Source organism: Falco biarmicus, chromosome 16 (genome assembly GCF_023638135.1).
Source record: "Falco biarmicus isolate bFalBia1 chromosome 16, bFalBia1.pri, whole genome shotgun sequence".
NCBI classification, from domain to species: domain Eukaryota; kingdom Metazoa; phylum Chordata; class Aves; order Falconiformes; family Falconidae; genus Falco; species Falco biarmicus.
The window spans coordinates 8,965,164-8,983,161 of NC_079303.1; the positions used below are offsets into that span (position 1 = coordinate 8,965,164).

At 47.5% G+C, this 17,998-nt stretch overlaps 1 protein-coding gene across 1 annotated transcript; it reads right to left on the reverse strand.

Moving 5' to 3' along the window:
* Window positions 1-304: 304 nt before the first annotated feature.
* LOC130159590 (ankyrin repeat domain-containing protein 26-like) lies at window positions 305-4,979 on the reverse strand. The gene is made up of 3 exons (XM_056361334.1): window positions 4,845-4,979; window positions 2,688-2,901; window positions 305-519 (listed from the first exon to the last, which is right to left on the reverse strand). Exons 1-3 carry the CDS (start codon window positions 4,969-4,971, stop codon window positions 327-329), a joined length of 534 nt encoding a protein of 177 aa, XP_056217309.1. The 5' UTR covers window positions 4,972-4,979; the 3' UTR covers window positions 305-326.
* Window positions 4,980-17,998: the final 13,019 nt, after the last annotated feature.

Sequence of the window (17,998 nt, forward strand, 5' to 3'; positions counted from 1 at the left end):
CCACCTATAAATAAATAAATTTAAATTTTCTTAGGAAAATTTAAGAAGGCAAAATACAGGATGTTTTGTAGTAATTCAAAAAAAGGTCAGGCTTTGCCTGAAATACAAATGAAACCTAAATTTTGAAAAAGGAAAAAAGGAATAATAAACTGCAAAGCAAAAAAAAAAAGAACAACCCAATTGTGAACCAACTGTACTCTACTGTTCTCAAAATTTGACAATTGTTATCCAGCGCCTCTTCCGTGAACAAAGCGCCTCCTTCTCTAGGCATACCGGAATACAATTGAAAAGAAGCAGAAAATAAGACAAAGAGTTTAATTCATTATTTAATATACCTGTTTCAAGAGCTTTCTCAGTGTTCTTAATTCCATTTCTAAATTCCTAGACTGTAACTCAAGTTTCTGTTTCTCCTCCATCTCTTTACAATATTGATCTTCTTTCCTTCGGAGGTCTTCTCTCCTTTTCTCACACAGCACTTCTACTCTGAGCCTCTTTTCTTCTTCTTGTTTCAAAGAACATCTGGGATTTAACGGAGTATTTGAGAAACAAAAGCACTGATATAAAAGTAGATATTCCACATGATGGAGTTGCAGAGACAACTCAAACCATAAAAAATGTTAAACGTTTTCAGAGTTCATATTTTTACTGTACTTTTCAACTTTTTAAAGAATTCTAACTTCATTCCATTGTGCATGGTATCAGTTGTACAAGATACAGAAAAAAAACTTTGAGTGATTTATCAGTTATTTGTAAGTTTGTATAGGGAAACACACACCAGTGTGCACACTTCTATAATAAAATTAAAAAAACCCATCTTCATATTACAGCCATTTTGTTGAAAAAGGAGTTTGTTGTCTCATCAGATCAAAGCATCGCAAACTTTTACTATGGTTAGTATACATTTTCTTAGTATACTGAGCATTGCCTACACATTACGGATTCAGTGACCAGAAGCAACACTGGTGAATCAGCACGCCACTTATCTGTGGCAGACCCAACAATTTTTCAGCAAGCCTTCTGTAAGTCTAAAACAACTGCTGACCACAGGCAGAACAAGCAGCTTCTGTTTACTCCAGAAGGATGTCAGTGTTCAAAACCAGATTCAGAAATGCATGGGGTTTAAGCTGAATACGATTAAAAACAGTTTTAAACCTCAGTTGGATCTACCTCTGGGAGAAACTACAGCAATTCCGTTTTGAAGCTGACTTACAAGGAAAGCCTTATGGAAGGTCAGCTGCTTTACCAACTGAAACAATCAGCAATAAGCACTGACATGGTAAAAAACGGTCCATGGTGTGCCCACGGTACCCAAACAAGCAAGCAGCTTTGTGTTTGATCATTATTTTGACTATTTTTTCCCATATACTCGCAACAGTGAACAAAAAAATAAACTAAAAAAATCGTCAACGTAAGGGAAGAACTGCCAATTGAAAGCCTGCTTTAGAAATTCTGCAAAACAAGAATCAACCACCACTAAAATTACTTGAAAGACTGACAGAAGCATTTGTATTTGAATGGTGTATATTGCAAGGAAAAAGCTTTACATGTAATTTCTAGTGTAATTTCGCAAAAAGTTGCGAATTAAAAATAAATTTAACGCTGCTTGGAGAATTCACTTAGAATGAAAATACTACTTCTTTATACTTGACAGATGCTTGAGGATTTTGAACACCTGCTGAAGTCAAACCCAGGCCAAGCTGGGACCGGCCTCGTCTTCCTCGTACTCCCCTCCCCCGTGCTGGGAGGCCCAACTCCCCCAGGCCCAGCTCCCGCAGCCTCCCCTCACAGGGCTGGTGCTCCTGCCCCCGGGCCAGCCCGGCATCTCCCTGCCGACCTCACACGGGCTGGGCAAGATCTCCTGGGCTGGGCGGCCAAAAACCGGACCCCGGGCTCGAGACACAGCTCAGCAAGCCCTGAGGAGGGGTGGGCACTCCCTGCCCCCAGTGCCCTGGCACTGCTGCCCCCCAGACAGCCCAGGCCGCTGCGGGCCGCCCCAGCTGCCAGCTCACGGTGGCTCCTGCTGAGCTCGCTCTCTGCCTGGGCCGCCTGGCCCTGCTGGGCCAGCTCCCCAGCCACGCCATCCCACCGGGGATCACCACGAGGAGATCTCCCCTCCCAGGCCAGGGCTCTGCAGTTGTCTCAACTGCCTACGGTGCCTGCTGGCCACCCCTGTCGGACGTGATGTCAACAGCGATGAGAAACCTCACGCCTCCGGGTCTAGCTCAGGAGTGTGGGGAAAGGGGCAATCCCAAACTTGACCCTTCCAACAAACAAACAGGTAAGCAAACAAATGCTCTAAGCTCTGGTTTGACTTGCACTGGGTGGAGTTACCAGAAATCCTAGTATTATAGGCCAACTGAAGCTGCAAGGACAAAATGAAAAAAAAACAAACACCCAACCATCTCTCAAATCTCTCTTATAAATCTGATTTCCCCGTACACACTCTCTTGCTCTTTTCTTGCTAGAAAACAAAGTTAGAACAACATCCAGAAGACTGTACATGGAGCTGGTATCCGGACGTTTTTCCCCTCTCACATTATGTACTTCATAGCATAACTGGCCCACGGGATTCAAAAAACCCAAACCCAAAAGCCTGGAAACTTCTCATCCTGTTGCCTGCACCATCAGTGTCTTTCGGAACAAAACCACTACCAAGATAATACATTATCAGACCACAATTTACATACTTAAGGCTTTGGATATCCCTTTTCCATTCTGCTTCTTGGTGAGCCAACACGGATTTCAAATCTTGAGTCTTCTCCGCTCTGAACTGTGACTCCTCCCTTTCGTCTTCCAATTTCCTTACTTCTCTTGAGAGCGCTTTATACTGATTTTTCTGACGTTCTATTCTCCGTTCATATTCAAGAAGTATGTTTTGCATTTTCAACAAAGTAGCAGAACCTGTTTTGAGACAGAAAAGACACAAAGCTGCACAAATACTGCCCAATGTATAAGCTGTTCAGTGCTTTGCTGTATTAGGTGCAGGTGGCAGGTTAGTGGGAAGGTCCCTGTGAGAAGCCAGGGGTCGCCCCGTGCTGGACATGGACGGTTTCAATGGACCCACCGCAGGGCACAGCTCAGCCTCTCAGCCGTGCTGGCAGCTCCTCAGGAAAAACAAATGTAGGAAAGGGCGAAACCACCACACGGGCAGAGAAGGGGAAAAGCATGTGAAAACCAGCCCCGCAAACGAACACCCAGGTCAGCGAAGGAGGAGGGAGAGGTGCTGCTCCAGGTGCCAGAGCAGAGATTCCCCTGCAGCCCCGGAGAGAACCATGCTGGAGCAGATACCCACAGCGCAGTGCTGCGGAGGACCCCGTGCCAGAGCAGGCGGATCCTTCCCGAAGGACCTGCGACCCATGGAGGGCCCAGGCTGGAGGAGATTTTCCCCAAAGGACTGCAGCCTGGGGGAGGACTCACACTGGAGCAGGGAAAAGGGACGAGGAAGGAGCAGCAGAGAAACTGCTACGTCCCGACTGCCGACCGCAGCCTCCCCGCGCTGCCTGGGGAGGTGGCAGGGAAGGAGCGCGGCAGAGCTTGAGCAGGGGGGGTGCCGATGTGTCCTTCTCAGGTTTGGGGTCTTTGTTTCTCACTATCCAAATGTATTTTAATCCGTGGAGTCTGTTTTGCCAGTGACAGTCCCTGGGAAGTGACAGCCCTGCCTTCACACTGACCCACAAGCTTTTTCACCCCATTTTGTCAAGGACGGGCAGTGGCAGCACTGGGGGGGGAGTTTGGCCTTCGGCCAAGGTTAACACTTGCCTAATGAAATTTTAGCATAGTTTAAGAGCCCTAGTAAGTGATGCTTATGTTTATATAATGCCTTGTGCATATATGCAAGCATCTTATGACAGTTGAAATTTGTTATATATATGTACTTACTATTTTTAAGCAAAGCCATTATTTTGCTGTACTCTTTGTCATTAGCTGTTGAGGGGTGTGCTGGTTGTGGCTGGGATAGTGTTAATTTTCTTCGCAGTCGCTGGTACGGGGCCATGTTTTGCAGTTGTGCCGCAAACAGGGTTGGTAGCACGGGGATGTGTTCGTTACGGCCCAGCAGCGCTCACACAGAGCCAAGGCCTTTCCTGCTCCTCACCCCACCCCACCAGCGAGCAGGCTGGGGGTACGCAAGGAGCCGGGCCGGGACACGGCTGGGACAGCTGACCCCAGCTGACCCAAGGGATGTGCCATGCCATGCGGCATCATGCTCAGCATATAAAGCTGGGGGAGGACGAAGGAAGGGAGGGACATCCAGAGTGATGGCACTTTGTCTTCCCAAGTATTTGTTATGCGTGACGGAGCCCTGCTGTCCTGGAGGTGGCTGAACACCCGCCTGCCCATGGGACGTGCTGGATGAATTCCTTGCTTTGCTTTGCTTGCGTGCGTGGCTTTTGCTATTAACCTGTTTTCATGCCGACCCATGAGTTTTCTCACTTTTCCCTTTCCGATGCTCTCCCCCACCCCACTGGGGTGGAACAAGTGAGTGGCTGTGTGGTGCTTAGGTGTTTAGGTGTGGCTGGGCGTAAACCACATCAAGGGGATATAAAGAAGAAAAAGCTCTTGCTGACTTTTGATGACCGCATTAGAAGGAGCTGAACTGTACTTTGCAAGAAACTGCTTCTCCAGCTCTGACTAGACAGAGAACCAATGATAACGTAAGGCACATCGGCTGGTAATGCAGGCAACATCTCAGGTCAGGTGACAGTTTCACAGCTTTTGAGGGGGATCTCTAGTCACAAAGAGATACTATATCAAAATATGAAATTAAAATACTTAGGAGCGCATACAAAGAAATCATGTTTTAAGGGGAACTTGTAACAGCTGAAGACAGAGACTTGAAAACATACCCATATGAACCACACCAAGCTCTTCCAACAGCAGCATAGTCTCCTTGTAGGTTGAAGCTTCCAACCGGACATCCTCTGAAGTTGGGTCAGATGAGTGAGTTAAACCAGGGCCATCAGTTACTTCCATTGGTATGCTGACCTACAAAAAATACAGTACTTTCTGTAATTCCACTGTCTAGTATTACAGACCATTACAAATGCATGAATGATTCATTCTCTCCTTCACAGCCCACAGATTTGTCTCAAATACAATAAAGCTGCATACCAGCAGCAATTTGTACATCTGGTTGATCACTACATAAACACTGCTCCCATCTACGTGATTAAAAGCTGATAGAGACTGTTTACCAAGAAACTAGTTTTACAGTACCTCATTCCTTTCACTCCTGGGTGTTGCTGCAGGTCTAGAAAACAGAAATATATTTCAGTACTGAAATGCTTACTTTGCATTATGAATAATACCTACAGTAGCTTTGAAAACTTAATTGCAGAACTGAATTAAACTAAAATCTGGTATAGCAACTTTGCTAGATATAGTTCAAGACTGAAACAATTATTGTGTACTATTAATGTCTACTGGAAGGCTAATTTTTCCGCAAGATATTAAGCAAATAGTTGAAATAACTGTTCCCTAAACTTCACGCAAAGTGACAGAAATCTTACAGCTACAGACATGTAGCTATACGGTTACGTGCATTCCCTGTTTAATACCAGGGGTTTAGCTCTCTTCAGTACCGAGAATCCTTCTCCTACAGGTCAAAGAACTGTAATTTTGGATTCTCTGGTGTCCTGGGTCTGGCTGGGATGCAGTTTATTTTCTTCACAGCAGCCCACACAGGGCTGTGTGTTAGACTTCTGACCAAAACAGTGTTGATAACACACCAGATTTTTAGCTAGGGCTGAACAGTGTCAACAACTTGCTCTTTCTCACTTTGCCACAACCCACACAAGTAAGTTCAGGGTGGGCAAGAAGTCAGGAGGGTACGCAGCTGCAAGAGAAAAGGTGGAGTGGGGAGCAGGGCAAAAAATCCTGAGATACCTGCCGTGAAAAAAACTGAGATACCTCACCCTTTTTAAACACATGAAATACTTCTATGCCTGTGCACACACACTCATGTAATGAATCAGAATTTGTGCACGTGACCTTATTGTTAACTTGGCCAGCATGTTCAAAAGCACTCTAAACAAAAGTGAACTGTTTGTCAACACAAAGCGCATCAGGTAGTCACAGGAAAGAACAAGAAAGAACAAGAAAGAACATCAGGCGGTCACATGAAAGAACAAGAATCTTCATATGCATCAGGTTTACAAAAAACCTAAACACACAACAAAAACCCAAACTTGCCTCTAGCTCTCAGGCCAATTTTTATCATTAAGTAAGTTTTATTTTCAACATTCCTTACATGCATACCTTCCTTCATCCTCAGATGTTTCACTGGAAGTGCTCTCATCCGGTACTTGACCATGATTGCCACTGGAAGAGCTCATCTGCTGATGAGCCCTCTGCTTTGAAGGCTGTCTTTTACCTTTCTTTGCAACTTTGGCATTCAGGGCAATTTTACTGCATTACACAGAAAGAAAGAAAGAAATCACCAAGTTACTAGGTTTATAAAAAATATTTCTGTGAAACAGACATTAAGATGATGTCCAGAAACAACTGAGACAAAAAATATCTATGATAAAATCACAGACTTGACTGTAAAGATCATGGAATATGCCCAAGTATTTAAAACCCTTCCCCTAGGAGTGCGGGGGACACGTGGAATCTGAGCTAGATCCAGGTTAAGCTGGACTATACCCAATAGCCACGTTACAGAAAGCACCTAGAGCAGAGATTCCTTTGAAGGACAGACAGAAAAAGCTCCTGCTTAGGTCTGCATAAAAATATGTGTGCCTTCTTTAGACTTTTGAGATTGGTTTGGTAATATCATCTTTTCCCCTCTCCTGACAAAGGGCATATTAACTTAATGAAAAGGAAAACACCAACTGCACGGAGATCACTAAAATCACCTAGAAAAGGGAGTAGTAGCAAACCCCAAATTCCTACTTTTCTTTTCTAGGTGGCCATTTCCTACAAAAATAACTGCTTTTTCCAGTCTTCAGTTCTGGTTTTGAAGATGCATTTTACCTCAGTGTTAACATGGAAATCACAGGAATTTAGGTGGGGGTTTTCTTTTGGTTTCCCCTTTTCTTTTTTTAGAGCAGGCCATAAATTTGAACCTCCATCGTGCGCTTCATTTTGTCAAAAAAGGATTTTTCTTCATTTTTTGAGAAGCAGTGGACTGCTCACTATGGCTTTCACCACTGAGGAAACTACTTCAACTACCACAGTATCAGAAAACCTAAGACACTTACATAGTACTACAAATAAGAATTAGAGATTGCTGCGGGCATTTCGGGCGAGCGAGAGTCAGATTCAAATACTCACAGAGTTCAAGATCTGATCCGTTTATTGTACAAACCAGGCAGACTTTTATAAGGCATTCTATAAGCGTGCAATAATGTGGTTGGCTATTTTACAAGCGTATAATAATATGATTGGTTAACAATTGTTTACTGGGAAGATTTCTGTTTCTGCTTGTTCTGGCATGTAGGCTCCTTTCTGCGGTTTCCCAGCTCCTCTTATCACGTCCCGTTGGCCTTGGTTTTGAGCAAACATCTGCAATTTGCTCCTTTTTCTTCATCCCACTGTTCTGGCCGTAACCTTGTCTTATTTCTTCAGTATTTTTCCACTTGCTTCAGAGTTCAGTATAATCATTCAATACAGCAAGAGCCCCAACACCTCCCCCTTTCTTTTTAAATACAGCATTAATACTGCGTTCCACACAGCTCTGAAAACATTGTAAAAGGCAAGGCACTAAAAGTAACAAAAGAATAACAAACAACAATATAGACAGACCTTGTTTCAATAAATCCCTCAACCACCCTCAATTCTTGTTGAGGTAAATAAATTGATACATTTAAACGGTAAATCAACTGTACATATTTTTAACAAGTGTAGTATTCCACCAGGTACAGTTATCTCCAAGGCCATGATTCATGTCATTATACTTCTTACCTAACCAACCCCAATATGATTGATTTATAGCCGTATAGTTTACTCCCAAAGGCTCAAAAGCTAGTTCAAAGCAGAAACGCATTTCTTGTAGGTGACATCTGAAGCACTTTTTTTTTTCTTTTTTTTTCCTTTTTTTTTTTCTTTTTTCTTTTTTTTTTCTTTCTTTTTTCTTTTTTTTTTTCCTTTTTTTTTTCTTTCTTTTTTTTTCTTTTTTCTTTTTTTTTTTCCTTTTTTTTTCTTTCTTTTTTTTTCTTTCTTTTTTTTTTCTTTTTTTTTTCCTTTTTTTCTTTCTTTTTTTTCTTTTTTCTTTTTTCCTTTTTTTTCTTTCTTTTTTTTTCTTTCCTTTTTTTTCTTTCTTTTTTTTTCTTTTTTTTTCATTTTTTTTTCTTTCTTTTTTTTTCTTTCTTTTTTTTTCTTTTTTTTTTCTCTTTTTTTTTTTCTTTTTTCTTTTTTTTTTTTTTCCTTCTTTTTTTTTTTTTTTTTTTTTTTTGGGGGGGGGTGGGTTTGTAATCAAGTCCGTATTTTTCCTTGAGAAGCTTAAGCTGTTCCTCTTGTTTCAGGAGAGTTTCCAACTCTGATTTGTCGAATAGGTCCGTATTTCCCAAAAATATCATACATTTCCTCCGCTGTGATTTTATACGGCAGGTTCCGAATATAAAGGATCCGATTGACCTCTGGGGGCAGCCAGATGTTAGCTCGCTTGGCCGCTTGCATCGCCATGGCGCCGATCGGAGGGGGGGGGGGGTGGAGGGGGGGGTGCCGCCTTGGAGAGAAACCGCGGCCGGGACGGGGCCTGCCGGGCCGCACGCCGCCGCTCGCCGCTTGTTCCTTTTCAGGACACCAGGGTGGTAATTGCGCGACCATACCCCGTACAGCTCGATACGTGCGAGCCAAAGTCTTTACCCCCTTAGTCCCAACTTGCACAGATTCCCATAAGTCCTCTCCTACTTTCTTCCATGTTTCATTATTATATACATCTTGCGTAGAAGCAAGGTAACCACGGCGGCGACTCCAACATAGCAGATCAACTACTGCCTGCTGTGAGACTGGCGTTTCAGTTTTTTCTGCCAGTTTCATCAAACTGTCTACGATTGCTTTTTCCACCACTGATGCAGTGATTCCCATCCTGCTTAAATTTCCTGACTCACCGGTCAGCCGTGCACGTTCCGCCTTTCTTCGGGCGCCCAGCTCTCTCTCGCTGGCAGCAGGATCCTCGCCGGCTCCGCAGCTCGTAACACGATCCTTAATGAATCCTCCTGACCTTTTAACCGATCCTGTCGACCCTCATCGGATCACGTCGGGGGTCACCAGATGCTGCGGGCATTTCGGGCGAGCGAGAGTCAGATTCAAATACTCACAGAGTTCAAGATCTGATCCGTTTATTGTACAAACCAGGTAGACTTTTATAAGGCATTCTATAAGCGTGCAATAATGTGGTTGGCTATTTTACAAGCGTATAATAATATGATTGGTTAACAATTGTTTACTGGGAAGATTTCTGTTTCTGCTTGTTCTGGCACGTAGGCTCCTTTCTGCGGTTTCCCAGCTCCTCTTATCACGTCCCGTTGGCCTTGGTTTTATGCCAACATCTGCAATTTGCTCCTTTTTCTTCATCCCACTGTTCTGGCCGTAACCTCGTCTTATCTCTTCAGTATTTTTCCACTTGCTTCAGAGTTCAGTATAATCATTCAATACAGCAAGAGCCCCAACACTTTACATGTTAGAGATGTATTCCTCGTGATTCTGCTCCACGCACAAGAAAAAGCCCAGTTTGCCTTTGCCTGGAGTAGGACTCAGTATGTTTTCAAACAGTTTTCTGCAAGGATACAAACACTGCCCCACTATCGCTCACAATGCTCTGGCCACAGCCTTAGCACAGATCACCATTCCACCTGGCCTCACAGTGTATCGATACATCGATGGCATCCTCAGCGGGGCAGAAGGGCCAGAAAGCATTACAGGTGCAATGAAAAACATTTGGGCAACACTAATCAAGTTGGGACTGGAAGTCCCAGAGTCAAAGTGCCAAGGGCCAGCACGAGAAGTTAAATTCCAAGGAGTCTACCAGAGGTTGCAGGAGCTGCCTCTCTTCCACCAGACACACTGGAAAAGAACGAATCTGGGCACAGTCCATCCAGTACGCTGGAACTACAACAAGTTCAAGGGACTGTGAAGTACTGGCGTAACCATATTCCTGCCTTTTCTGCCATTGCTTGTCCCTGGTAGAATTTGTTATAAAAGGGAAAATCATGGCAGTGGACATCTCATCAGCTCTGTGGTACCATCAAGTCCCCCTTCCTGCAGGAGCATAACAGAGCCTGGCCGCAGGGTCTCCACTCCGCTCCAGCCCCCGTTACTCCTGTCAGCACGTGCTGAGGTTGCAGGCTGCGCTGCTTAGGGAGCCGTGGCAGCACACATTTAGGATGGTGAATGCCGGCCATCCTGAAAGCAACAGCTGTCTCTTACCCTAAAAAGCTTCCTGTAATACTATGCTTCTCTGAGGTCCCAGTTTTCTCGAATTGCCCCCACCCCAAAGCAATTTCCCCACAGGGTCCCTAAGCAAGGCAGTGGAGGAGTGGCTCTCTCAAACTCCCTCCCAGCCCTGCCCTGGCTGAAAGAAGGCAGAAAGAAGCCTTCAAATGAGGGAAGTTCTGGCTGCAAGAGAATACAAGCTGACCAGGTCTTGGGATCCACTGACATCAACAGAAATTTAGGTGAAAACTCCCCTTTCACATGAAACTCGACTCCCCAAACAAAAAACAGTTGTGATGGGAAACTATGGTGGGGGTGGGAAATCAGTGCTGGGGGCAGGAAAGCATCAGCAGGATGGGAAACCATTGAAATGGGAAGTTGTTCTGTCATTAAAAGTCAAACTGTCACAACGCTGGCTGACCCAGGTGCTGGCGGAATGATCGCCGTGGAGATGGAACCCCAGAACACTGTTTGCCCCAACAAACGCCACGCTGGCCAACTGCCGCGGCATAGAGCAGCACGCTCCTCGGGGTGCTCCTGCCTTCCGGGTAACCCCCAACCAGCTGTGCCGGCCAGCATCGCACCCCATCACCCCCCTTCGCTTCTGCCCACAGAGAGGTTCCCCCTCCAGCTGCCGACAGGACCAGAGGTGCCCAGCACAAGCTTCACCACTCTGACCATGCCGCCACCGGTCACTGCTGGTGTGCTGCCCTCTGTCCCAGGGCTGCTGATCACCATTCGGCCTTCCCAGCTCCACACCATCACCCACCAGCCCGCCCAGGCAACCTGGCAGGGTGTGCAGGGGCCCCTGGGGGACTCGGGGCAGGTTGTGCAGCTGCCACACGTGCTGCAGCTCCCCAGCGGTGTGCAGCTGCCCCCTCTGCCTGCTCCTTGTCCCCCTGCCTATGGCCGGGGACAGCAAGTGGTGATGGGGACACTTGTGCCCCACCAGCCAGTGGGGCTGGGCCCATGGGACGTGGGCCAGGGGCAGCCCCTCTACCCTACGGGCTGCACTGTGCTGAACGTCCCTGCCCATGCTGGGCCCCTGCCACCCCAACACCCTGCGGCTCAGCACTGCGTGCAGGTCTCCCCTGTGCTCCACACCCATCCTGGCAGCGCCCAGAAGCTGTTGGAGGCCTTTAACAACGACGTGGTGGCCAGTGAGGATGGCATCCCTGCTGCCACCTCCTGCCAGCCCGCCCTGGATATGCTCTCTGGCAGAAGCAGGACCAAGCACCAAGGTGAGGTCTGCAGGGTGGCAGAGCCCATAGGGGGGTGACCTGCACCAAGGAAGGCTTGCATCACCCTGGGGGTGGCTTGGCTTCGTCTGCTTTTTCAGAAGTGGTGACCACCCTGGCAAGCCCAGAGAATCTCCTGGACCTGCCCGAGCTGGGGCCAGATGCCTTCAATGAGGCCTCTCCTGAGCTGGCAGAGGACAATCTGCAGTTTCAGGATGAGCATTCGGCCACCATGGACAGCAGTGACCTGCTCACCTGGCTCTACAGCATCCTGGAGCTCTCTGAAGTTCTCAGTGGCTCCTCCTTGACCACCATCCTCAACAAGCTCCCGGAGCTCTCACAGTACGTGGCAAAGGGTGGCTGCTCTAAGGAGCAATCACTGGCGGCAGGGCTGGGGGACAGCGAGGACACCAACCATGGTGTCCCTGATGTCCCTGTCTTGACCACCACCCTCAACAGGATCCCTGACCTCTTAAGAGTGCATGATGGAGGGCGACTGTCCCAAGGACCAAGTGGTGGCTGCAATGCAGGAGGACACCAACCCCTCCTGGCAGAGGGTGGCAACATCCCCCTTGCTGGACGCCAAAGGCAAGCAGGGTGGGCTGGCAGCGGTCTTCCCCACCCGGCTGCCAGAGAGTCCCATGGAGCCCTCTCAGGAGGGTCCTACGGACACTTCAGAGGAGAGCCCCTTGAAGGGATGCTCAGAGGGTCCCCACCAGGGTCTCCCAGAGAGTCCTCAGCAGATCCTGCTGAATAGTCCCCTGGCCAGCCCCCCGACTGCACCCCAGCATCATCCGCCCCGCATGGCCCAGCTGGTGGAGGAGGTGCTGCGGAGGCAGCCCCGGGTCATTCTGACCCACTTGCCACCACCACCGGGCATCTCCTCCTGCCGGGTGGTGCCCAGATCAGGCAAGGCTGCTGGCAAACAGGCCAAGTGCCCCACACTGGCTGACACCCTCAGGATGCCAGAGACGTCCCCACAGGGCAGCATGCCACCCAAGAAGAGGAAGAAGATGGTGGTGTGCCCAGTGGCAAAAAGCTCCAAAACCCTCTGGGAGGGGAAGCCGGACAGGGATGCCACGGCGGTGGGCTGTAGTGGGGAGCAGGGGGGCAGCAGCAAGCAGAGGGCATCCAATAGTGACTATGTGCCCACCAAGCGAGCCAGAACCCTGAGGAACACCAGGAGACAAGGTGCTCCACGCTGCCCCAGTCGCCGTTGATATATTGATAGAGAAGGTGTGGAGCACAGATCCCTCTGACCCACCCACTGCAACCCCAGCCCTCTACCAGATCTGTCTGTCTTAATTCATTAAAGGCTTGATGTTCCTTGCACAGTGCCTCTGCCTGCGGTCATTCACGCAGCGGGAGATGAGGGTTAATGCAGCCCCTGCCACATGCAGAGATCTGACGCTCCACCTTCCCCTCTGTCGAGGTGACACCTCCACCGAGCTGACCCACTCTCTAGAGTATTTACAAATGAAGGGACTTCTCATCAAGGGAGGCAGCCTTGGCAGGGGTGAGAAAAAAAGACCAGGTAGCGAAAAGAGCACCGTTATCTAAGTTGCGCAGGAGGAAGACTTCCAATGAGGAAAGTTCTGGCTGCAAGAGAACACAAGCTGATCAGGTCTTGGGATCCACTGACATCAACAGAAAATGAGTTTAAAGTAGGACAAAGATAATTGTGGTAGTGGGAGATGGTGACCTCTAACTGAAATAGTTCTGCCCCAAAGAGGCCAAAATCCCGCTTGGGGAGCATGCGTAGTCCGTAAAACACTTCAGCAGTGCTACTGAGGATGCGTACGCGTTTGCATTAGAAGCCAGAAACCAGTCACCAAACCTGTGTATGACACATGACTATGCAACGTGCGGCGCTCTGAGAAAGGCCCTGAACCCCTTCTCAGTGTTCCAACTGGACCTAAAAACTTTGCATGTACTTTTTAATCGCTGCCCCCAAAGCGATTTCCCCGCAGGCTCAGTAAGCAAGGTGGTGGCGGAGTGGCTCTCTCAGACCCCCTGCCAGCCCTGCCCTGGGCGCCGGTGCCTCCGGCCCTGCCCCAGCAGACGTTGCTGTGCTGATGGAGGGGCTCCCTCCCTCTCCACTGCACTTGCAAAGGGAGTGGCTGGCTCACCCTTTGCTGCCCACGCAGCCAGCCCTCACCTTTAGCTGCTGTCATTCCCAGGGGCGCCGGCTCTCTCCCAGCACCCTCACACCTTCTCCCTGCAACACCGCGAGAGAAGCGCTCGCCAGGCACACGGGTGCCGTCACTGCCCTGCGCAGCTGGGCACCCCAGACTGGCCCTGCCTGACTGCCTCCCTCACCAAGCACCTCCACCTCCACAGTCTCAAGCCCCATCCCTTTAGACGGAAAGGGGGTCACTTTATTGAGAAGTAACTGTTCCTCATGAGGAACACAGTCTCTTCAGGAGGCAAAATACTTCAGTAGCGTTTAGAAACAAAGCTGGGGCATTTGGGAGGGCACCTCATCACTACTCCAAACAATGTGACCTTCGTGGAGAAAAGCTGAAGAGCTAGACAGTTTCCAGAGGACAGCAAAACCTGACCTGCTGAGAGCTTAGGACAGTGCACGTCATGTTCTTCTTCACACTTGGTGCACGTTTGACAAGCTGCGAGATGATGGTAAATTACTTCCTTCAGAGAGGACAGCAAGACACTGTTGCCAACTCAGCTTAGGTTTTTTTGGTTTTTTCTGGTTGGCCAAGCAAAGAAACGGAGGCAGTTTCAAAGTGCGCAGAAGCACAGCTGCAGACATAATTTCTGCTGTCACGCAGGCAGCAGGAGTGAACTTCATCCCTTTGGGTCCTTTTGAGAACACCAAGCACCCAGATGGTGCTGAAGGATGTTTTTTTACATAGGGGACCCTCGGAGAGAAGCAGACATGTCCAGTTTTATTCCCTGGGAAAATGCCCTGACACTGTCCTGCCCCTCAGGTGGCAGTAGGACAATTAAACGTATTAGTAAGCATGGGCTGATTCCTGGCCCACCATGATTCGAACAGCAGCCCACAAATCCCTCAACTAGTTTTGTTCTGCCTGTACTTACGACAGCTACATTGCTCTCTGTTGTGGGGGAAAGCAGATGACACAGCTTGCCCCTTTGATGCGCAGGGCTGTGTTTCAAAGGACTACGACAAGCCCAGAAATGCACAGCACAGTACGGCTTACGAATCAAGTCAGTATTGCATCACAAACCATAATGCATGTGTCTGTCTGAGAAAACGGGGTTTATGTAGGCACGTGGGAAGTGGGTCTCTTGCTCAAAACCCAGAAAATCCTGTTTAGAAAAATTCATATACTGAAACGATAAGGCAACATACTTCTGGATTTCTCTCTAAATCCCCACGGAGATGTAATTCCCTCACTGCCATGTGAGATCATACAGCTTGAGGCACTTTTCATGTAAAGCCAAGAAAGCTCAGCTCAGAAGGCAAAGATCCTTCTTAAGGGAATGGATCATCTGTAACTACAAGACACCTTCCCGCCCACTGAAACATAGCAGCAGAGTTAAAAGCAGTTTTCAAATTCCAAGTGGAGACATTCAAAGTTTGAAAACTACAGGACATTCTCTTCCTAGCACAAAATAATCAACTTTTTCCCACTTCTCTGCAAACCTTAACCCCAGTGCTTTGTATTTTTCACGCTACAGCACAGAAAGCCAGTACCCACAGTTGCACAAGGACTTCCACTGCCAGTGTGCAAAGCATTGAGGAGTCTGGGCTCAGCCTTGGCAGTACAGGAGTGATCCACCTCAAATGCACTGCACAGTCTGCATCTGGGAGTATCACAGGTCAAATAGTTAATCACTGCTTTTCCTCCCAGTAACAATAAAAATAGAAAAAAAAAAGAAAATCTCCCTACTTCACGGCTCTTCTTTACAGGCTAGAGGTTTATGGAAGTGATGACCCATTTCACCCAACATACAAGACACCTTTTGAACAATTTTCAGAGCTGTCCAAAAACCCCCAGATCTTACACAACAATCAGTCCAAAGAAAGTACAGAGGTCTCTGCGCTACTGGACACATGCAGGAACACTTGTGTTTACTGGACACCTTTGTAAAGGGAAAAGGCATTACACCAGGGTACCAGACCCTTGCCCAAAAGACTTTTCAAACCACCTGTTTGTTGACGCAGTCACTGCACTTCAACCCTTCCACCCACGACAACATCCTCTCAGGGGGCAGACTTGCCTGCTCTTGATCACAGAATCAGTCAGCAGAGATCATATTGAACCAAGCTAAAAACCAGGCCCAGTCTCTACGTTCACGGTTGGGATACACGGCTCCTATCACAGGGCACACACGGCGGTCCCACCTGAGTTACGTATCTGAAGTTGCATTTCCCATGGGTCAAATATTCCTCTTCAGATCTGCCTTGAAACTGAGGGCTCATGGTCAGTGAGAAGAAGAGAGTTCCTTGCCTCCTGTGCAGTCAGGTCATGTTCCCCTGCTAAAAGCAGCCTACTCATTTGTGTACAATCTGTTAAAAGAATAAAACCAAGTCTGAAGGTTATTCATTTGCTTCCTTAACATCCTACCATTTGCAGCATCCAGCCCGCAGAAGACGACTTCTGACAGAGCAACTTCTCCAAGCAACCTGCTATAAAAGGCAGGTCAACAGAATCACCAACAGCCAGGTCTGTACCCTCAGGGAGAGACTTTCAAAGCCCTTTGGAGGATTGCACTGGATCTGCGTGCTTTAGACCCCACTGCGTGGATTTACTGTTTTACTGGCAAAGGTTTTATGTACCACACATGAACATCTTCAAAACACCTACTGTAATGGTCTCATGCATAAACAGACACAATGATTCTCTAATATCACACAGGAAGAACTCAATGGATGCTCCTACCAAGGCAGTGGCTCCCTTCTGTAGCCACTGAACAAGCAAAAGGATGGATCAGAACGACATTATGAAGCTCTGAAGCAAAATTTCTCTCTTCCTTTAGCTGTAATTTAGAGCTTCATTGAGTGCTGAAGAGTGTCAGCCTGACAGCTCTGAAGCGTGAAGCGCTTGATCCTCTGTGCCAGAACCACACCGGCACTGGCCACACAAGCTGCCTGCGTACTCACAGGGTCAGGGTCAGGGTCAGGGTCTTTACTGCCCTGCCACCGCAACACAGAAGTGAGGAAAGTAAAATGGAGATAGAAGTGTTCTTTCTCCACATAGTTGATGCTGGCAGCTGCTTGCCTCCAGCATTCCTGCACCTCAGGAGCTTGGGAAATGACAACAAATGTGAAACTTCCTGAAAATAATTTGCCTGACACACCACAGTGTAACACTTCCGTATGCCCACACCACACTTCTGGCTCCCAGCTGCTCTCCCGTGCTTCCCTCTAGCTACCTTTGAGGCACCTTTTCCATCTCCTCAGATCTGGCCAGCTGAAGAACACCCAACTCATGGCTCTAACATTCTTCCCCTTCCTCTCAACATCTTCCTGGTGGTCTCAGCTTTCTGCCCTCCAGATTAGGGGTTTATCATAACAGGACAAGGATAGCACTGGGTTGTTTTTTTTTTTTTTCTGTAAGGAAGCCAAATACTTAAAACTCTTAATTAAAATATAAAAATTAAGAGGAAGGGAAAAGCCAAAATGACAGCCAAGTGGAAGTTTCATTTGGTGCTCAAACCACCTGAATACTTGTGCTGCAGCTGCAGCCGAAAGCTGGCCCTTAGATGGCTGATCAGGATAAAGCCCCAAATCCTGCCACTAAGGTTTCAAATTATAAAATAATCCACCTAAGGGAGGGCAAAATGGATAAACACAAACATTGCCGTATGTTTACAGGGCCTTCACAGCACAATGGTTCTCTGATGGCACCGAGATCTTAGCAGTATGAAGAATTACAAAGGTCAAGTGCTATTTATAAGCAACGTACCCTTAAATCAACACTAGTGACAAAAGAGCCAAGCACTTGACTTGCAGAACGGCAGGTGATTCGTGACTTTCTCCACAGCTTCTACTACTGATGAAGCTTACAACCACCTCACCATTTGGGAACGACATCCGTTGCTAGTGTTGCTCTGGTTGGAAACTCAGCCAGAAGGAATTTGTCATTACAGGAATTCTCATGCCACTGAACTGGCAGCAAGGTACACAAGCCTCTTAATCCCTTTTTATACTTTTACACTTGTGCCATAAAACCATTCTCCACTCTCCATCTCACCACCTCTCCAAGCAGAAAAGTCCCATCTGCCACACACGTGTCACAAACTACACAGGATATGACACAGGTTTCAAATACATCAGAAAGTATCAAATCAGAAACTTTAAAACATAAAAGAAAATTTAAAAAAGGTGGCAGTGGGAAATTATTTTCTACCTTGATTGTTAGGTTCACAAGCTGCTAGTAGTTAACATTAATGGCTCA

Bases quoted from the DNA above. Each gene is read 5' to 3' on its own strand.
- LOC130159590 (XM_056361334.1), bottom strand. From the start codon at position 4,971: ATGGAAGTAACTGATGGCCCTGGTTTAACTCACTCATCTGACCCAACT. The intron at 2,902-4,844 runs GTATGTTTTCAA...GTCTCAAAACAG, and splicing joins GCTTGGTGTGGTTCATATGG to GTTCTGCTACTTTGTTGAAA. The intron at 520-2,687 runs GTATGTAAATTG...GTTAAATCCCAG, and splicing joins AGGGATATCCAAAGCCTTAA to ATGTTCTTTGAAACAAGAAG.